We start from the raw sequence: 21819 nt of genomic DNA, 5'->3' as shown, positions 1-21819 counted from the left end.
CTGCTTTCTAAAGACTAAAATTGCTTTGTGGAAACTAAATACTGCTTTCTGAAGAATAGCTACTGCTGACAGGTCTAAATACTGCAAAAGAACGATAAGATATTGTTGGAGAAAACATACATAATGTTGTCAGAAGTCTAGATACTGCTTCTAGAAGACTAAATACTGCTTTCTGAAGACTAGATACTTCCGACAGGTCTAAATACAGCGTCTGGAACACTAAATACTGATTTCTAAAGACTAAAATTGCTTTGTGGAGACTAAATCCTGCTTTCTGAAGACTAGATACTGCTGACAGGTCTAAATACTGCAAAAGAAAGATAAAATATTTTGGAGAAAACATACATAACTTTGGCAGAAGGCTAGATACTGCTTCTAGAAGACTAAATACTGCTTTCTGAAGGCTAAATACTGCTTTCTGAAGACTAGATACTGCCGACAGGTCTAAATACACCGTCTGGAACACTAAATACTGCTTTCTAAAGACTAAAATTGCTTTGTGGAGACTGAATACTGCTTTCTGAAGAATAGCTACTGCTGATAGGTCTAAATACTGCAAAAGAAAGATAAAATATTTTGGAGAAAACATACATAACTTTGGCAGAAGACTAGATACTGCTTCTAGAAGACTAGATACTGCCGACAGGTCTAAATACAGCGTCTGGAACACGAAATACTGCTTTCTAAAGACTAAAATTTCTTTGTGGAGACTAAATACTGCTTTCTGAAGACTAGCTACTGCTGACAGGTCTAAATACTGACCAAATATAATCATAATGGTGATTGTATAAGAAAATGCTTGAGGATTATCTGTAAGATTAGACACTTAAAAAACCCATTGCACAACGTACGAAACGAGACCTTATAGGAAATGACTGGTATTGCACCTATAAGACTAAGACAAGACAGACTAGGGAAGAAATTTTTAGACAACAGAAACAATTATGAAAAAATACATAAATTATGTTTAAAGAGATGGAAGTTGATCAGAGGAAGACAATTAATTAATAATAATATTGTGAAATTCTTTGTTGTAATTATAACCAGCGGAAATATTATAACCATTAGGTCGATAGCTGTAATAAAGATATATTTCTCTCTCTGTAATAAAATGAAAGTGTGTCCAAAATGGTTCTGAGAAGGGTAATAGGGTAGGTCGTAAAAATGTTCTTGGGGGTAACGTTTGGGGGCTATAAGTCTATAAGCGAAGAGTTTGAGAGTAAGTAAGGGGAAATATATAATTCGAGGAAAAGTGGCGAAGGTGTTCAAGGAAAGGGTTGGTTCTGAGAAGTTTTGCCCCTAAAGGCATCGATTTGGTTGTTAAAGGGAAATTTATCAATTGTGGAGCGCGATGGGGGCATCGAAAATCGGCGGCAGCGGCCCCGTGGCCGGCATGCTCCCCTCCTCGGAGACCGTATAAAACCGCGACTAGGCGCCGCGCGTCTCAATCGTGGTTGTGTAGTCAGCGTCGAGCCGCCGCGCGACATGCGCCAGACGCAAAACGACGCCCGCCTTTGGTGACCGCTAGGCTATGGGCTATCACTTGTGGACGCGACTGACCCTGTGGACGTACGTGTGTTCTGTTTGTGCGACCCTTTCGTCTCCACCACCTCCGGGAGGGCCCGTTGAGGATCTCGGTTTGGACCACTTTCCCGACGTCAAGAAGGTACCACTTTCAAAACAACAAGAAGCACCTGTTGCGCCCTTCGATACCGACGTCTTAACTTCTTCTGTTGCAGATCAACGTTAGTCAGGAGGAGTACACGCGTATGATGACCCTGTACTTGGACCGGTTACGGTCTCGCATCGTCCAGACCGAACTACCCAAACTACTCACCTTTAAGTCAGGTTGGTGTTTTTTCCCTTTACATTTTTTTAAACCAAAAATCAAAATTAATTGGAACCAAAAATAAGAAGTAATGCATAAGAAGCCACGAGATTAAAAGATTTAAATGTCTGGTCAAGCGAGACGTTCGATCATCAAATAGTAAAAAAAAATATAAATAGGGCTTAAACAATCTCTTGGCAAGCTTTAGACGTTCTTCGTCTTTCTAAACGCAAAAAAGTAAACAAAAAAAATAATTACTTAAAGAAAACATTAATGAAGATCTCTTCATTTTGCAAGAAATTCCAACAAAACAAAATTAATTCATAATTATATATAAATAAGAATCTACATAAAAGTGATTATGATGATAATGGTCAACGAACCGCTGTCGTAACGGCCACGTGCAAATCCAACAGGTGGTCGGGTGGTCGGTAAAGGACGTCCGAAAGGCTTGCTTCGTAACGAAATCGTATCGTCACGGGCGGCTTTACGTTGGCGTCGCGGCGCCTAAACATAGCCGTCCTGATACCGAAATAGAGACGTCGTAACGTCGTAGCGCCGTATTGACTATTAGCCCGATCACAAGATGCTGAATTCCAACCGGAGGACGATCTATTTATAATGTATTTTAAATCGAAAACGTTTAACGCCAAACTAAAGCGGTCGTTAATCGAATTAAAGTGGCTCTAAGAAAATAAATCTTTAAATAATTATTTTAAATACGTTTGAAATTTTGTTTTGGTTTTCATAAAATTTGTTTTGATTCGAAATAAACTTTTTTTTATAGAGGTGATGGACGTATTAATATCAGAATGAGAACGTCTAAAAAAATCTCGAATGATCTAAAAATAATATTAAAGGATAAAAATAATTCTATTTTTTTATTTGTTTCTTTTTTCATTTTAGAGCGTAAATCTTGGAGAAGAAGTCGATCGGGAAGAATATTCTTTCCTATAAAAGCCGACCAAGGGGTCGACGTCGAAAGTTCCGAGCTAAAAATGTTAGCACCTCCAGTTCCCGATACGGATTTAATCCACGTCAGGATTTACCAAATTTTAAGTACTAGAAGGAGAAGACTTGTCGGGGAAAATGTTTTTTATCCTTCAAATAAAGACGCAAAGTGGTTTGATATAGACGTGACGTCATCGACGAGATCCTGGTTGAACGGGGACAGAAATTTGGGTTTAGAAGTGGAATGTGTGGAATGTTCAAGAGGATTGAAACCATTAGAAACATCCTTGAATGTTTTAGTTGTATCAAAAGAAGTAAGAAGAAAAAGAAGTCTTCAACAATCGGGAAGGGAAAGAACCGATTGTCGATCGAACGACTCAAAAAAGAAATGTTGCAGACATCGATATACTGTTACATTTAAAGATTTGAATATGGTCGAGATGAATTCGATCATACAACCAAAATCGTACGAGGCGAGTTATTGCAGGGGAAGGTGTCCTGTCAATTATAACCACGCCACGAATCATTCGCGCATCCAGAGCATTATTCACAAGGTGAATAAGACTGTGCCGAAAGTATGTTGTGCACCGTCAAAATTGGAACCGCTGGAGATCCTCAGGGTGGATCCTTACGACGCGACCAAGTTGTATTTCGAGAAATGGGACAATATGAAGGTGCTTGAGTGCGCGTGTTCTTAAACCGGCTATCCGGAGACTTATTTTGCCAAAGAATAGTAAGATTACGGGTGAACTATAGCATTTTTGACACGAGAATCGATCGTTTTCCTCTACGTTCGTAATTTGTTGCTGTGATATTCGTATTATTTTTTCTCTCTCTCTCTTTCTCTCTCTCTCTCTCTCGGCACGACGATGTTATATTGTATTGTATATTTTGGTAACGCTGTCATCGAATGAAAGTATTATTTTAAATATATTCGCGTATATTTTTCTCGTTTGTTATTACTTCCGCCTTTATTTCCCGCATCCTTGCCGGATATCTAAAGAGGAAACCTTGAGCAAGACGTTTCTAATCAAAATACCCACTGACCTACATAACAACTCCTCTATATTTACGTACACAATGAACACATCTGTTTTTTGACCTTAAATGTTAACGACAACATTTTTGACTATTTCAAATATAATTAGAAAGTAAATTCCAAAAAGTAAGTATGATTAAATAAGATTCATTTCTAATTTGACGAATGGAAAAGAAACGTGAATATCGCCATACCTATTAATAAACCTTACGCAAGTTATATATAAGGTTCATTATCTCATAACTTTTTCTCAATAACAAGCAAAAAAGAATAAATATTATTTTTGTTTATTATTGTGTGAAACAAATTTGAAAATATTTTCATTTAACAACTTGTAAATAATAATCATTTTAATTTCTAAAATATACAGTGTGTCCCGGGATAGGTGAAACGACTCTTATAAAAGGTAAATTTTTTTCGATATTAATTGGGATTTAGCCCTGCTTGATTAAAAAGTAATTTTGAACATATTATCAATTCTTAAAAAACAAGTGAGCCTTGACAGTGAAAGAAAAACTCTTTTTGTGGCAGGCAAAGTACCTTTTCTGTTTACAGTAAGTTAAGTTTTGTTCAGAATGTAAAATTATGGCCATATACAAATTTTCGAAATGATCGACCTACTTTGATAAAAATCCATATCAAACAATTTTATTTCTAACAAAGACTGCCATGGAAAAACAAAATTGCTTTTCTGTCAATGTTAATCTGTCAAACTGTAATTTAGTAAACTTAAAGTGTTTTTTAAATACAATGTTAAGTGTTATGGAATCGTTCAACAACGCAATACCACAATCTCTTGAAAGAGCTGCTCTTGACAGGGGAGTGGAAGCAGCTATAGCGGGTTGGATCCGCAATATGCTAGATAGTAGAATAGTTTCTACTTCACTCCACGGTGATACGATACGCTTCAGGCCGGGAGGTGGTTGCCCGCAGGGAGGGGTGTTATCTCCCCTGCTTTGGTCCCTCCTAATTGACGATCTGATTGCGATAGTCGAAGCCGTTGGTGTGGAAATACAAGCTTATGCTGATGACATTGTCGTTATGGTCAAAGGAACCTGTTTGCCGAGGATATCTAAAGTCCTCCAGGTGACCCTAGATACCATTTGCGCTTGATGTAAGGGAGAGAACCTCTCAATAAACCCGCAAAAGACAATTGTTGTGCCTTTCTCAAAGGAAGTCAAATATCTAGGAGTAATCCTAGACAAAACCCTGTCATGGAATGGACATTTGCAGGGAGTTTTGCACAAAGCTAGACTATCCTTGTGGACTTGTCGCAGTCTTTGTGGAAAAAATTGGGGTCTTACCCCTAAAAGACTGTACTGGCTCTATGTGACTGTGGTTAGACCTATGATCACATACGGAGCAGCAGCCTGGTATAGGAAAGTCCGACAGACTTCAGTTATCAGTCAACTTTCACGAATTCAACGAGTAGCTGGATTGGCAATCTCTGGTGCGATAGGCACAACGCCAACTCTAGCAATGGAGGTTCTGCTTGGCCTATCTCCTCTGCATTTGCATATAGAGAAAGTGGCTAGAACAACCATTTACAGATTTAAGCAATATGCTCAAAACTGTTCCGACATGTCCTACCAATGGGCTGCGGAAGACATTATAAGCACTGATACTGTGCTATCAATGCCGTCAGATTTGGCGGTATCACTATCAGTGATTAATGCTCGATACCAGATTGTACTGCCTGAGCGGCAGTCCTGGATCGAAAATGAAAATTCTCTGGTTCGGGCAGACATTTGCTTGTACACAGATGGATCAAAAACGCCTGAAGGGGTAGGAGCAGGAGTATACTGCCAGACACCTCGAATTAAGCAAACCTACAGCCTGGGTACGTACTGTACTGTATTCCAGGCGGAAGTATTTGCTATTGACATGGGTGCTAAAATCCTTCTTGAAAGAGGGGTGAAGAACATGACAGTACGAATTTTCTCAGACAGTCAAGCCGCTCTCCAGGCGCTGCAAGCCGTGAAAACGGTGTCGGCTCTGGTTAATGATTGTAAGAGAACATTAAACACACTGAGTTGTGATAACAGAGTCTCTCGGGTCACTCTGGTGTTGCTGGCAATGAAGCGGCAGATAAGCTAGCACGAGATGGCAGCGCTGAAGCGTTTGTGGGACCGGAACCAGCAGTTGGTGTATCATTTGCGATGGCCAAATATAGGATTGGACTGTGGGCTGAAGAGAGACTTCGCCTACTGTGGACCAGTTCTCCTGGAATGAGACATGCTAAGGTGTTTATTAACATCGCCACTGTCAAACCCGGGAATATTTTAGGACTTGCCCGTAGTAGCATAAAAGTTCTAATGGGTGTTTTTACTGGGCACTGCCGATTAAAAGCACACCTCAACTTGTTGGGTTTAGCCGACGATGTTGAATGCCGACTATGTGCGGAGGAAGCAGAGACGGTTGAGCATGTTTTATGCCACTGCCCTGCCGTTAACCGTATCAGATTCTCGATTTTTGGGTCGCAGTTTATTTCCTGAAAAGATCTGAATGACCTTTCGCCGAGCAAGGTATTAATGTTCGTTAAGAGCATTGGACTGCACGGTGAAATTTGATAACGATATCTATCGGGGTACAATAGATCCTTAGGGTCGCGGTGCAAGATTGGTTGGTCCGCCTACCCGATATGTATTCTATGTAATGTTATGGAATCGGGGAAAACCTGATAAATATGGTTATTGCTTTATTTAGTGAAAAATTTCCAATTACTAGATTTCAAAGTAGTACTTGTTGGCGTTTAATCAAAAGATTTCTTACAGCAGGAAGTGTTCACTATAAGAAAAAAAAATTATGATGAAACTGATTTGAAACTGAGTTAACTATGAATAACTGTTTTCTTTTGTGGGCGAACACACACTTAATTTTTGGTGAACATTTTAAGAACGATTTGTTTATTTCTCCCGAACAATCTGAATCTCAAAACAAAAAATTGTAATAAAGTACTAGTATTGACGAAAATAATAAACAAATTTGACGAAAATTTGCGTATGGATATAACTTTTCATTCTGAATAAAATTTCTTAGTAACATTTTAGCATAGAAAAGGCACTTTACCTGACACACAAGAAGTTTTTTTTTTGAAAATATGTTCAAAAATAATGTTTTAAACAAGGAAGGCCAAACCCCAAAAGATGACAATTAATATCAAAAAAATTTTACATCTTATAAGAGTCGTTTCACCTCTTCGGGGACACACTGTATATATAAAAATTTTCGTCACAAATGATGTCAGTTTTGACCAAACATTTCTAGAAAATACCCGCTTTCGAAAACCGTATTAGTTAGTAATATTCTTCGTTAGATGGCGGAAATTATCTGTTATTAGCCGGGTTAATAATGCGAGAGCGTGTCGTGAAGACGTCGTTAATTGGTATAAGAAGGAGTTAGCAAATGCCAGAGCAGGTGCTAAGATGTCGCAAATGTGACGCAAGACTTAAGTAGGTAAAGAGATTTTTGTTGGATGTTTTAATGAGAGTTGAAAGCACATTTTACTCGGCCAATATAAGTCGCCGTCCGATTTTAATTATTTCAATCAGAACAATTAGAGGCATAGTTTACAATTTGAGTATACTCTAGTACGCAAGGTCCGAGTCCAAGTTATTTGCCACGCCGCGTTTGGCAGTTCGATGTGTAACACTTGGAAACGATGGCGTGGGCCCGCGATGCACTCGCGTATTTAAAATAAACTCTAGCGACGATAGCAATTGAAGTAATAAGTTAATGTACGGGTGACAGTCGCGCTTTTTTGTTTTTCCCGTGCCAACCAGGAGCGAAACCGTCTCGCCGTTGCATCCGTCTTAAATATTAAGTGGAAGTGGCTATTAAAACATTTCACCTACGCGACCCCGCTGCCTCAGTCACGTTCGCAATGTTATGTTTTCACGGACGGCCCATTATAGCTCCTCCCAACCAACCCCGACCGAGAAGTCGCGAATTCGTGATAAGCGATTTGCAATAATGTTGCGGGGATTCCCTTTCCACGCCGGACAACTTGAAAACGTGCATGATTCAGACAAAAACAAACGCGCACCTAACTCTAACGTTTGTTTTCTCTAGCGTTTGCCACCGCGAGTCCTTGGTCTATTTCGGTCATTTCGCATCTTTCGGTTTACTCGGCACCTGTTTCTCGTAAATCAAACTTAAATGCCGAAATCTCACGGAAGCCCAACAACTAATGACTTCTCCACCTTACAAACTGACAAAATCCGTTTTCAACTTAAAACCGGCGTCGACATCAATCATCTTAGTATTAAGGTCACAGATCGTAAAACGTTTCCGTTTCGATTTTGCAACCTATTGACGCTTTCATAAATATTATATCGTCAAGGTGCATAAACCGTTTAAAGCGCACCATTGCGTGACATTACAAAATACCACATATTTTCGAAAACCCAGAAGAATAGAACAGTGATGGAAAATAATGTTTATGACGTAAGTAAGCTTCCTCGAATTGTTTGGAGTACCTTTGCTCGAGTCCAAACCGATATCCAGTGGTGCGGGGGTGTGTTCGTAAATCAGGCATCGCCTTTATCTCCGTCCGAATTTAGTAAAGAACGCCTATATTTGCGCCAATACGTACGCAATAGGCCACTAGATTATTTATTTAGAATCGGACCTGCTCCGCCGGTGTAATAATAGAGTTTCCTTAGTCATTCTACGCGAATTTCTGCCCCGCAGAATGCGTGGATAACGTACCGGACGGTTCAGCGGGGTGACGCACCATCCTAAAACCGTGAATTATCTTCGGAGGCGCGGCCAAAGACAACAACTATCCATTCAGAATCGTTTTGTTATTTCCGCAAACTTTCAGTCATAAGATATTAACATTTTTATTATGTTTCATTTTCAACAAGTTCTTTGTAACAATTTCTTCTCACATTCTCATACATACAAAGAATATACAAAAAATCAAAATATCAAAGATTTTTTTATAAATGCTGATAATTTCATACTTAAAATGTAGAATATATAACTTTGTATGATTAAGTTTTTGCGGCCGAGGTGCTGTTTGTGTTTTCGAGGTTTGGGTTAAATTTTGCAGCAATCGTTTATCTTTCCAACCTTAATTAATGAAACAACGAATGAATTTGTAGCTAAGGGATGCTGTAATAGATACGGGTACTAAAACAACTGCCACCTGTTATGGCCGCCTTAATATTTCCAAAATATTTGATGTTAATTGTGTAGCACCTTGAATTTTTGTAGTGCGTAATGTTCATAAAATAAAAATTTTTTTTAAATAAATGTTATTTATTTTATCATGGAGAGTACCATAGTTATTAAAAAAAATTAATTAACAATTCAAAGACACTTCTAAAATGCAACTAAAACCATACAAAACATTTTCCTCCTTCATATGATGAAAGTTTTATCTCAAACTTTTTTTGATACAATTGATGCTTTATGAGTAATAAATGCCTCACCCGGTATATTCCTTATTTTAGGTTTAGTCGAGTTGCTTGCGGTGTAAAAATGAAATGTAAGATCATTTTCCTAATTATTGTTTGTATTAAAATATTTTACAAATAAAACTTGTTAAGAATTAAACAAGGAACAACTTTTGTAGGCACAATTTTTTAAAATTATGAATTTTTGCATTTCCCTGTGATGAGTATAAAAATGAAATTTAAGATTATCTTCCTAATTATTGTTTGTATCAAAATATTTTTCAAATAAAACTTGTTAAGCATTAAACAAGGAACAACTTTTGTGGGCACCATTTTTTAATATTATCAATTTTTGCATTTCCCTCTGAATAGTATAAAAATGAAATTTAAGATTATCTTCTTAATTATTGTTTGTATCAAAATATTTTTCAAATAAAACTTGTTAAGAATTAAACAAGGAACAACTTTTGTAGGCACCATTTTTTAAAATTATTAATTTTTGCATTTCCCTGTGATGAGTATAAAAATGAAATTTAAGATTATCTTCCTAATTATTGTTGGTATCAAAATATTTTTCAAATAAAACTTGTTAAGAATTAAACAAGGAACAACTTTTGTAGGCACCATTTTTTAAAATTATCAATTTTTGCATTTCCCTGTGAATAGTATAAAAATGAAATTTAAGATTATCTTCCTAATTATTGTTTGTATCAAAATATTTTTCAAATAAAACTTGTTAAGAATTAAACAAGGAACAACTTTTGTAGGCATCATTTTTTAAAATTATCAATTTTTGCATTTCCCTATGAACAGTATAAAAATGAAATTTAAGATTATCTTCTTAATTATTGTTTGTATCAAAATATTTTTCAAATAAAACTTGTTAAGAATTAAACAAAGAACAACTTTTGTAGGCACCATTTTTTAAAATTATCAATTTTTGCATTTCCCTGTGAACAGTATAAAAATGAAATTTAAGATTATCTTCCTAATTATTGTTTGTATCAAAATATTTTTCAAATAAAACTTGTTAAGAATTAAACAAGGAACAACTTTTGTAAGCACCATTTTTTAAGATTATCAATTTTTGCATTTCCCTGTGATCAGTATAAAAATGAAATTTAAGATTATCTTCCTAATTATTGTTTGTATCAAAATATTTTTCAAATTAAACTTGTTAAGAATTAAACAAGGAACAACTTTTGTAGGCACCATTTTTTAAAATTATCAATTTTTGCATTTCCCTGTGAACAGTATAAAAATGAAATTTAAGATTATCTTCTTAATTATTGTTTGTATCAAAATATTTTTCAAATAAAACTTGTTAAGAATTAAACAAGGAACAACTTTTGTAGGCACCATTTTTTAAAATTATTAATTTTTGCATTTCCCTGTGAACAATATAAAAATGAAATTTAAGATTATCTTCTTAATTATTGTTTGTATCAAAATATTTTTCAAATAAATCTTGTTAAGAATTAAACAAGGAACAACTTTTGTAAGCACCATTTTTTAAAATTATTAATTTTTGCATTTCCCTGTGAACAGTATAAAAATGAAATTTAAGATTATCTTCCTAATTATTGTTTGTATCAAAATATTTTTCAAATAAAACTTGTTAAGAATTAGACAAGGAACAACTTTTGTAGGCACTATTTTTTAAAATTATCAATTTTTGCATTTCCCTGTGAACAGTATAGAAACTGAATTATTTTTTTAAAACCAAAATGAAATCGCATTATTGATTAAATTTTTATATGTAACAATCGAAATTTACAATTTAAGATTAATTAAAATATATTAAGCATATAAATATTTTTTTCCATACAACTGAACTTTCTTTTCAAAAGCTGTTGACTTAATAAGAGTATTTTCTTCATAAAAGGGGTTCATTTAATATACGCCTCGTACATTTCATTAAAGAAATTTTTGATGCCATCCTCATTAATATGTTGTTGGGGTTTGGGTTGATTCGATCTTAATTGTAGAGCCTCGGCTCAAGCAGGCAAAATCATACATTTGGAACTAAATTTGTAAACCCCCTTATTATTGGAGTTCATACAACGGTAAAGAAGTAAACATCAACATTATTGATGATGTTAAGGTTGAAAATGATGTGTAAATAATAAGATTCTTGGCCGATGAAGACATTTTAGAAAGCGTTGTAAAACATCCTGTTCAAGTAACTAAAAAGAATGTTTTTGTTGTTCAAAAGATGTACGCTTAATGTATTGTTGTATTTTGTTATCTATATATTTAATATGTAAGGAGAAATAAGTGAAATCAAGGTGATTATAATAGTAAAAGTGGCGTTGACTCATAATAAAAAAGAACAAATAAGAGATAATTATTTATAGGAAACCATTGAACCAAGAAAGTAAAATCTCAGTCTCTCTGTGGTTCTGTATCGGTCGTTTTATGAACGGTTCCGCATTCTTAGTTTTATGGTTTTTGTACAAATTATAAATCAGTTCCTATAATTATTGCCATTACTCGGTTTTCCCGAGCAGGTTCAGACGGTGCGTCGACGAACGCGCCTAAGGCTCTTAAAGGCTGCTGCTCTATAAACAGGTGGACGACGGTTCCGGATACACCGGGTTCTTTACGTTGCCTCACATCCGGATTTATAATCTGATCATTACGGTCGGTCCGGGCCGTGAATGCTGTGATTCACCCGACGAGGTCCTCTTACACAGAAAACCATCGTCATTCGCATTCCGGCTATCGAATTAAACCACGTCCTCCCGACCTGCTCTAACCGCCAGCGGTTATGCAAAACTGGACGATAACTACGTGTATCCCAACTCCCATTTCGATTTCGTACCACCGCCGGCTCGGGCTTAATTAACTGTTTTGCGAAAGGAAAGGAATCGAGGAGTTAAAAAAAATTGGAGAAGTTTGGTTTTTCCCGGCATAATACACGGATACAAACGATATTATCTCTTTCTGTGTACTTGAATTAAACGCTTCTAAACGCGTAACGGGATGACAAAATCTTTTCTTGGTCTAAAAATAGAATTAGATTTTTTTTCACAAGGAAATTTTCTCAAATTTTCTCATCAAATTCATATCAAAAAGCGCAACTCCATCTTAAATCCAATAAAACGTCCTTCTTGAGGATAATAAAATTTTCTGTAACAACGCCATCTTTTATAAATTAACTTAATTACATAATTTGGTATCAACGCTATCTCTTGGTGTTATTACAAAAAATCGACATAAACATAACCTTTAAATTAATCGACGTCAAAATGTTATAAATTAAAATCCAAATGTCAAAAAAACTCCAAAAAATGTCAGGTAGTTATTATTTCGTTATTGTTGGACACAACGACAATCCAATTTTCGAAGTAGAATTCACCAACATAAAAGAACCCAAGGCAAATAGACCCGAATTACAAATAAAATCAACCTAACAATTTCTAATTTTCTAGAAAGAAGATTACGGCCATTTAAACCAATTTATAGCCCACTCCGCCCTCGATCTAATCGACGAACACAAATGGAAAACCCACAACATGTATTTAAAATCTGTGGACAAATTTAATCAATGGTTTGTCTCTGCTTTCGTTACAGCCGGGTTGATAAGATTCGTTATGGTTCATGATAACCGAAATGAGGATGGCATCAAAAATTTCTTTAATGAAATGTATGAGGCGTATATTAAACACTCCATGAACCCCTTTTATGAAGAAAATACTCCTATTAAGTCAACAGCTTTTGAAAAGAAAGTTCAATTGTATGGAAAAAAATATTTATATGCTTAATATATTTGAATTAATCTTAAATTGTAAATTTCGATTGTTACATATAAAAATTTAATCAGTAATGCGATGTCCTTTTCCATTTTGGTTTTAAATAAATAATTCAGTTTCTATACTGTTCACAGGGAAATGCAAAAATTGATAATTTTAAAAAATGGTGCCTACAAAAGTTGTTCTTTGTTTAATTATTAACAGGTTTTATTTGAAAAATATTTTGATACAAACAATAATTAGGAAGATAATTTTAAATTTCATTTTTATACTGTTCATAGGGAAATGCAAAAATTGATAATTTTAAAAAATTGTGCCTACACAAGTTGTGCCTTGTTTAATTCTTAACAAGTTTTATTTGAAAAATTTTTTGATACAAACAATAATTAGGAAGATAATCTTAAATTTCATTTTTATACTGTGCATAAGGAAATGCAAAAATTGATAATTTTAAAAAATGGTGCCTACAAAAGTTGTTCCTTCTTTAATTCTTAACAAGTTTTATTTGAAAAATATTTTGATACAAACAATAATTGAGAAGATAATCTTAAATTTCATTTTTATACTGTTCACAGGGAAATGCAAAAATTGATAATTTTAAAAAATATTGCCTACAAAAGTTGTTCCTTGTTTAATTCTTAACAAGTTTTATTTGAAAAATATTTTAATACAAACAATAATTAGGAAGATAATCTTAAATTTCATTTTTATACTGTTCACAGGGAAATGCAAAAATTAATAATTTTAAAAAATGGTGCCTACAAAAGGCGTTCCTTGATTAATTATTAACAAGTTTTATTTGAAAAATATTTTGATACAAACAATAATTAGGAAGATAATCTTAAATTTCATTCTTATACTGTTCATAAGGAAATGCAAAAATTGATAATTTTAAAAAATGGTGCCTACAAAAGTTGTTCCTTGTTTAATTCTTAACAAGTTTTATTTGAAAAATATTTTGATACAAACAATAATTAAGAAGATAATCTTAAATTTCATTTTTATATTGTTCACAGGGAAATGTAAAAATTAATAATTTTAAAAAATGGTGCTTACAAAAGTTGTTCCTTGTTTAATTCTTACTAAGTTTTATTTGAAAAATTTTTTGATACAAACAATAACTAGGAAGATAATCTTAAATTTCATTTTTATACTGTTCACAGGGAAATGCAAAAATTGATAATTTTAAAAAATTTTGCCTACAAAAGGCGTTCCTTGATTAATTATTAACAAGTTTTATTTGAAAAATATTTTGATACAAACAATAATTAGGAAGATAATCTTAAATTTAATTTTTATACTGTTCACAAAGAAATGCAAAAATTAGTAATTTTAAAAAATTATGCCTACAAAAGTTGTTCCTTGTTTAATTCTTAACAAGTTTTATTTGAAAAATATTTTGATACAAACAATAATTAAGAAGATAATCTTAAATTTCATTTTTATACTGTTCACAGGGAAATGCAAAAATTGATAATTTTAAAAAATTTTGCCTACAAAAGTTGTTCCTTGTTTAATTCTTAACTAGTTTTATTTGAAAAATATTTTGATACAAACAATAATTAAGAAGATAATCTTAAATTTCATTTTTATACTGTTCACAGGGAAATGCAAAAATTGATAATTTTAAAAAATTTTGCCTACAAAAGTTGTTCCTTGTTTAATTCTTAACTAGTTTTATTTGAAAAATATTTTAATACAAACAATAATTAGGAAAATAATCTTTAATTTCATTTTTATACTGTTCACAGGGAAATGCAAAAATTGATAATTTTAAAAAATGGTGCCTACAAAAGGCGTTCCTTGATTAATTATTAACAAGTTTTATTTGAAAAATATTTTGATACAAACAATAATTAGGTAGATAATCTTAAATATCATTTTTATACTGTTCACAGGGAAATGCAAAAATTGATAATTTTAAAAAATTGTGCCTACAAAAGTTGTTCCTTGTTTAATTCTTAACCAGTTTTATTTGAAAAATATTTTAATACAAACAATAATTAGGAAGATAATCTTAAATTTCATTTTTATACTGTTCACAGGGAAATGCAAAAATTAATAATTTCAAAAAATGGTGCCTACAAAAGGCGTTCCTTGATTAATTATTAACAAGTTTTATTTGAAAAATATTTTGATACAAGCAATAATTAGGAAGATAATCTTAAATTTCATTCTTATACTGTTCACAGGGAAATGCAAAAATTCATAATTTTAAAAAATGATGCCTACAAAAGTTGTTCCTTGTTTAATTCTTAACAAGTTTTATTTGAAAAATATTTTAATACAAACAATAATTAGGAAAATAATCTTAAATTTCATTTTTATACTTTTCTCAGGAAATGCAAAAATTGATAATTTTAAAAAATGGTTCCTACAAAAGTTGTTCCTTGTTTAATTCTTAACAAGTTTTATTTGAAAAATATTTTAATACAAACAATAATTAGGAAAATAATCTTAAGTTTCATTTTTATACTGTTCACAGGGAAATGCAAAAATTAAGTAATGAAGTACCGTGGCTATGTACAAATTGAATTCGATTTGAATTGGATCATTTTAGCACTTTATTTTTGTAAGATCTTCCAATTTCTCCCTATATGCTTCATAAAATTCTTTGGTTTCCAAGACTTTTTTCGAACTTTCCATTCCGAAATATGATGCCAACCTGACCATGTAAAACTACAAATGATTTGCCCACGTAAAAATCTTCTAAGCGCCTAAATAACATAAAAAATTAATATTAATCGTCAAGGTAAGTCGCCGTGCATCAAAAAATCTTACACTTCAAACAATATCTGCCATAAAACAATATTAATTTGGCCAAAACAAAGTTGTTTATGTTCGAGGGAAACTTCAACATTGTTTTGATTTTCTCCGCATCAATTTCAGGAATTTCCAACTTAAACGGGAAAAAAAGTGAGCTAAAACGATTTTTCGGGTGATAATACGAATAATTAGGATAATTTCATAACGATTCTTATACTTAAAATGCAAAATGTATGTCTTTGTATGATGGCATCAAAAAATCTTTAACGAAATGTACGAGGCGTATATTAAACACTCCGTGAACCCGTTTTATGAAGAAAATACTCCTATTAAGTCAACAGCTTTTGAAAAGAAAGTTCAATTATATGGAAAAAAACATTTATTTTCTTAATATATTTTAATTAATCTTATTTGATTGTTACATATAAAAATTTAATCAATAATGCGATGTCCTTTTCCATTTTGGTTTTAAAAAAATAATTCAATAATAACTAAATCACTTCGTCATAAATCTAACCTAAAAAACAAAAAGAATATTAATCTTACTATTTCAAATAAAAATAAACTCACTGTATATAATGATCCCAATCTCTTCGATCAATCATTATTTTACTACTAATTAATTCATTTAAAATAACATCTTGATACTTATCAAACAAACTGTTATAAACGCAAAATAAATTCCTCATTTTAAAATTTTCGTTAACTATGGTAGTAACGTTTTTATAATAAGCGATGGTTAATAAAGCTATTGCGTTGTAAATTTCCGGTAACATTTCTTTGTTTGCTTTTTCGATTTTTAAAAGTGCTTTTAAAAGGAATTGAAGTACCGTGGCTATGTGCAAATTGAATTCGATTTGAATTGGATCATTTTGGCACTTTATTTTTGTAAGATCTTCCAATTTTTCCCTATATGTTTCATAAAATTCTTTGGTTTCCAAGACTTTTTTCGAATTTTCCATTCCGAAATATGATGCCAACGTGACGATGTCGCGTAAAACTTCAAATGACTTGTCCACGTTGAAATCTCTGGCTAAATTAAATAAAATATTAAGTTGATCTTGTCGTTGCAAGCTGCCGAAAAGATAGCGATAAATCAAACTGCGCTTTTCATAAGAATACGTCGTTTCTAAACGTAGATTAACTTCGTATTTGTTATTGCGAAAGTTGTTTAAGTAAAATATGAGATGAATGAAACAACGCTTAATCATCCCTTCACTTTTAGTTAGAAGTTCTTTTTCAACGGAATCTTTTAAAAAGATATCTACGTTGAGATTTTTTTCAACAAGAGCCAACAAAAATATTATCGCTTCTTCATTGTTTAACCGAATACGATTTGACGTGAGAAGTTCCATGAATAATTTCAACGTTGCATCTTGTACTGCCACATTTTTCGATGTTATTAACTTCATAAGTTTTGAACTAAGCGAACTAAAATCTTCTAAGCGCCTAAATAACATAAAAAATTAATATTAATTTAATTTATTTTTTTATTAACGCACAATTTTGATATATCGTAAAAAGTCGCCAAGGTAACTATTTGAATTTCGAGGTCATCATGCTTCAAAAAATCTTCTATAATCACCAAAAATGTCCCAATTTCATAGTTACACTTCAAACAATATCTGCCATAAAACAATATTAACTTGGCCAAAACGAAATTGTTTATGTTTGAGGGAAACTTCAAGATTGTTTTGATTTTCTCCGCATCAATTTCGGGAATTTCCAACTTAAACGGGATTAAAAAGTGTGCTAAATAAGCGATTTTTCGGGTGATAATAGGAATATTTTCTTGATCCAAATTGTGCATGACTTCATCGTAGCAAGATTTGATCCATTGTGTTAATACCGGGCATTTAGTATCAAACACATCGCATAAAGACGCCAATAACGCCGAAACGTCGTTCGCTAATTTCGAAGGGACGATGCATTTCATGACATGATTTGAAAACGTTGTGAAAATTTGTACTGCTAGAGATTTATCTTCAGATGAAATGCTCTTTTTCATTTTTGACATAAACACTTTATGAATCGTTTGAATTATATAAATAGCTTCAGGTTTTAAATAAAAACTCATCTAAAAAAATTTTATTTTTAAAAGAAAAATCATTTTTTTTTACTTACGTCATCAATTTCTAATATAAACTGTTTAAAGTGTATGGGGAAAGCATCTACTTCGTGTTTATCAAGCAACATACACAAAAACGGCCAAGCTGCCGCGCCGTATTTAAGCGTACGTTCTTCAAATATTATCTTCAAATCGGATTGGGTAATAGGAAAATACAACTCCATAGCCGAAAATATTTCTTTCCCTCTCATATCCGGCGAAATTAACACGGATATCACCGCAAATTCAACATCAGCGTCTTCGTTTTTAACGAAGGCGTTTTTAATCAAGTCGTAAATTTCAAATAAAAATTTTTTTGCAGTTTCTGTTTGTATTAAAGCAAAATTTACTAAAATCGCTAATAAAGGTTTTAATATTGGAACGTTGTTGTCGACGCATTTTATGATAACCTTCGTGAAATAAGGAAGGCAATCTTCAACTTGCCAAGCCATTGCAGTCAAACATAATCTTTCAATCATTCTGACGGATCGATTAAAGGTGTATTGCGGTTTTGAATGGAAAATAGAGAGGATTAATTTTATAAATAAGATGTTGAATTTTTCATTTTGCCAATATATATCTACCACGGGTTCTAGAATGGATATTAATTTTTTTGCTGATATTTTCTTGGTGGTTTCGTCATTATCATTGTACATTTGCTATAAAAATTTTAAAAAATTTCGATAAATTTTGCTCTAAAAATGTTCTTACTTGCAGTGTTCTCCTTAGATTGATATCCTTCGATTCATACCATTGAATGAATGTACTCATAATATCTTCTTTTTCACTGACATCAGAATTTCCCAACCTTAAAGATATTTCGTGGACGATCCTATTGACAATCGCTTGTCGACACGGATCATTGTAAGCATCCTTTTTGTAAGGATTACTTATAATCAAACTCATTGTTGCTTGTAGATACGGGCGGTATTTAGAAGGACCGGTAATGTAGTAATTAATCAAACCTCCAATTAGGGAGTTATAAACGTCTTTTTCGCAGAGCTTTAACAATTTAACGGTTATCTAAAAGAATCAAGTTACAATTTTTAGCCAATCATTAAGTAAGTGTTGTTACCATTGGATCCTTAATAGTAATCAGCGCTCTAAAAAACCTCTTTTTAAACCAAGAGTATGTATGAAAATGGTATAAAAAGTGTTTAAAAAATTTCAAGAAATTTTCTTTTGCGTTTAAAGCAGACTCATTTTTACAAAATACAATTAAGGCGCATTGAAACATGTTTGAAATAATTATTTCTTGAGAATCAAATTTTTGAAATAAATTATGTAATGTGTTGAATGCTATATTAGCTTCGTTTGTGTCATTTCTTAATCCATTTTCTAAGTCAATAACAATAACATCTTTGCTTTTTCCAATGATACTTTGTAAAAACATAAGTATTTCTTCGATACATTCACTCAAATCATACTCTACTAAATTTATGAACGCACAAACATGCATCAAGGTGTCTTTAGAAATTCTATATTCTTCACTTAATCTAACTAATATTTTCACAAGTAATGTATCGAACGTTTTTTGTGGAATCTCTTCTTTAACTTGAAGTAATTCACTCATAAAGAATTCCCCGGCTGCTAATATATTATCATTTCGAGTATCATTTTTCAAAACATGTGTAATAAGAACCACCAAATACATGGTATTTAAATCAAAGTTAACTTCTTTGTGTAATTTGAACTGTTCTAATAGATTGTTGGGTACTGAAGCACAATATCGTTCAAGGTCACTGTTACTATATGGTATTACTTCATCTTTTCCACTAATGTATGCAATTAAATGTTTTATATAAAGGTTATTACACCCCAATTTAATATGGTTGAGCAATGTTTTATCAATTCTTGTGTTGTGGAGATGTTTATCGTTACTCAACATTGTGATAAATTAAACTTACACTTGCAATTTAATTTTTAATTATTTTAATTTGATTTCTTGATTTTGTATTGCCATAACCTAAAAAAATAATTATATAGTAATAATATTAAAGAATAAGTAATAATAATATTACCAATGTTATTTTGTGTTGTTATTAATACAAAAATTTAAATACAAATTGAGTTTTATAACTCTTTGGATGAAAAAATAGTAGGTAAACTAATTTTAGTTCGTTGATGTAACCACCAGATGTCAGGAGATATCGATATCGGTTATTCATAAACTGAAATAATAAACTTATAATATTCTTAATGAATTAACAAAGCAATAAAAATATAAATCATTGCAGGTAAAGTGGTCTTTTTGGCCGACGTACATCAAAAATTTATTAAAAAAAGATGTTTTTTTTTGCAAATTTTATACGAGTTCAACAATAGGCGCCGATTTTTGAAAATACGTGTGCAAATAAATCTTTTAGATGTTCATTTTCATTAAAATATGAAGCTATTTCCGATACTAAATGAAATTCCTGCATCTTATTATAATCAAAAAACATATTTTTAAGTAAATATAATCGTTTTATGTCAAAATAGTGCTCCTCAATCACTCCAGTATTTTCAACAAAAACTATTTAATATCTTTGGCTTGTTTTATTCCATCGGAATTCATGAATGACTTAATTTTTTGATCCGCCCAATTTAAGAGGATTTTTTCTCTTTCTTTGCAAAACTGATTTGTCAATATTAAAATTATCCTTTTCATTAACAATTTGTGAGAGCACCACTTGCATTTGCAGCTTCGTCATAGCATTGATCTCGTAGAGACATTATATGTTTGCGAATTAGTAAAAGACGTTTCATAAAGTCCGAAAAAATATTTAGATATTTCGCTAAATTTTGTGTAACATAAAGGCTCTTCCTAAATTTCCTTTCAATCTTTCCTTTTAGAAATTAATTTTGTATTAAATATCCTCAAAGTAACAAAATTAAAGCAAAAAATAAATCATTGCAGGTAAAGTGATCTTTCTGATCGATGTACAATAAAAATTAATTAAAAAAAGATGTTTCTTTTGCTAAATTATGGAGATGTGCCAAATTTTATACGATTTCAACATAAATGGGAGGCTACAATAAAAAAAATCGGTTATTTTTATGGCAAAATTTTGTTTAAGCTCTTGATTCTATGAAGTTTTATATGTGGTAGTGTATGGTATAGGTAGCAATTGTTCCATATCATATCAATCCAAACAAAGTCAAAAATTTAAGTTACATTTGGTTATTTTAGATTGTTTCTTACTCCAAGTACTTTTCTCAAGATGATGAGAAATATAAATCCATATATTTTTTATTAAGTTTAAAAGGAATTAGGATATAGGTTGTCTTCTAATGGTAGTAGTTATCTTAAATAAAATAAACTTGATATATTTTAAGAATTGTATGTATTAATAATTAATTTTTACCCAAATTAATAATGTTATCTAAAGAGAATAGATGAAAAAAGTTACAAAAATTACTTATTAGACGCAGCAAGTGGGTTTCTAACCACTAATATAACTGAATCGCCCCTTAAGAACATCTTAGATATAAAACGATCTTTGTTAACTGGTTTAGACTTTTTCTTTCCTTTGCCAGGTCGAGGCTGTTCTGTCCACATTTCTTTAACATTCTCTAGTACCATATTACAATGTCTATCGAAAGCTTTAACTCTTCCTAACAATTTTTTGTTGTTTCTGCAATTAATAAGCACTTGAGTGTTGTTACGAACAGACATTGTTAACACTGAAAGAGGGCCGGTGTTGAATTCTTCTTCTTCGCGCGCCTGGAGCTCTTCCGCCGTCATTTCCGATTTAGGTTTAGTTAAAGCCCTTCAGAAAAAAAAATTAATAATAATTTAGCACGTTTAAAACATTACTTACATTTATTTTGGGTTTTTTTAAGGTTAATCGGAAGCGTTTTAGGTTATGTCTAATACAAGGGTTGCCAACTTTAACTAACGATGATTGATAAAATTTTTGAGATTATTTATTTTAGGTTATTATTTATTTCGTATTTTTTGTTAATTTCGAGTTGTAAAAGAATGATTT

At 32.2% G+C, this 21819-nt stretch overlaps 4 protein-coding genes across 4 annotated transcripts; 2 read left to right on the top strand and 2 right to left on the bottom strand.

Moving 5' to 3' along the window:
• Positions 1 to 1461: 1461 nt before the first annotated feature.
• On the top strand, positions 1462 to 3727 carry LOC111425493 (TGF-beta domain-containing family member maverick). The gene is made up of 3 exons (XM_023059558.2): positions 1462 to 1666; positions 1740 to 1848; positions 2735 to 3727. Exons 1-3 carry the CDS (start codon positions 1532 to 1534, stop codon positions 3475 to 3477), a joined length of 987 nt encoding a protein of 328 aa, XP_022915326.1. The 5' UTR covers positions 1462 to 1531; the 3' UTR covers positions 3478 to 3727.
• Positions 3728 to 12443: 8716 nt separating this feature from the next.
• Positions 12444 to 13049, top strand: LOC111425498 (TRAPP subunit 20). The gene is made up of 2 exons (XM_023059565.2): positions 12444 to 12600; positions 12655 to 13049. Exons 1-2 carry the CDS (start codon positions 12493 to 12495, stop codon positions 12985 to 12987), a joined length of 441 nt encoding a protein of 146 aa, XP_022915333.1. The 5' UTR covers positions 12444 to 12492; the 3' UTR covers positions 12988 to 13049.
• A 3053-nt stretch (positions 13050 to 16102) lies between these two features.
• Positions 16103 to 19990, bottom strand: LOC111425482 (uncharacterized). Its single transcript, XM_023059525.2, has 7 exons — positions 19870 to 19990; positions 18924 to 19814; positions 18560 to 18871; positions 17866 to 18507; positions 17244 to 17818; positions 16312 to 17190; positions 16103 to 16258 (listed from the first exon to the last, which is right to left on the bottom strand). The coding sequence occupies exons 2-7, from the start codon at positions 19734 to 19736 to the stop codon at positions 16246 to 16248; spliced, it is 3234 nt and encodes a 1077-aa protein (XP_022915293.2). The 5' UTR covers positions 19737 to 19814; positions 19870 to 19990; the 3' UTR covers positions 16103 to 16245.
• A 1165-nt stretch (positions 19991 to 21155) lies between these two features.
• On the bottom strand, positions 21156 to 21746 carry LOC111425478 (small ribonucleoprotein particle protein SmD2). Its single transcript, XM_071198497.1, has 2 exons — positions 21652 to 21746; positions 21156 to 21600 (listed from the first exon to the last, which is right to left on the bottom strand). Coding segments are annotated over exons 1-2 (357 nt in total). The 5' UTR covers positions 21654 to 21746; the 3' UTR covers positions 21156 to 21245.
• Between the last annotated feature and the right edge of the window lie 73 nt (positions 21747 to 21819).

Source organism: Onthophagus taurus, chromosome 8 (genome assembly GCF_036711975.1).
Source record: "Onthophagus taurus isolate NC chromosome 8, IU_Otau_3.0, whole genome shotgun sequence".
NCBI classification, from domain to species: Eukaryota; Metazoa; Arthropoda; class Insecta; order Coleoptera; family Scarabaeidae; genus Onthophagus; species Onthophagus taurus.
The sequence above is the reverse complement of the archived record's forward strand: the minus strand, read 5'-3'. Positions and strand labels throughout refer to the sequence as shown.

Coding starts and splice junctions, on each gene's coding strand:
- LOC111425493 (XM_023059558.2), top strand. CDS start 1,532: ATGGGCTATCACTTGTGGACGCGACTGACCCTGTGGACGTACGTGTGT. Junction 1,667..1,739: donor ACTTTCCCGACGTCAAGAAG/GTACCACTTTCA, acceptor CTTCTGTTGCAG/ATCAACGTTAGTCAGGAGGA. Junction 1,849..2,734: donor ACTACTCACCTTTAAGTCAG/GTTGGTGTTTTT, acceptor TTTTCATTTTAG/AGCGTAAATCTTGGAGAAGA.
- LOC111425498 (XM_023059565.2), top strand. CDS start 12,493: ATGTCAAAAAAACTCCAAAAAATGTCAGGTAGTTATTATTTCGTTATT. Junction 12,601..12,654: donor CCAACATAAAAGAACCCAAG/GCAAATAGACCC, acceptor CTAATTTTCTAG/AAAGAAGATTACGGCCATTT.
- LOC111425482 (XM_023059525.2), bottom strand. CDS start 19,736: ATGTTGAGTAACGATAAACATCTCCACAACACAAGAATTGATAAAACA. Junction 18,508..18,559: donor ATCTAAGGAGAACACTGCAA/GTAAGAACATTT, acceptor AAATTTTTATAG/CAAATGTACAATGATAATGA. Junction 17,819..17,865: donor TTATATTAGAAATTGATGAC/GTAAGTAAAAAA, acceptor AAATTTTTTTAG/ATGAGTTTTTATTTAAAACC.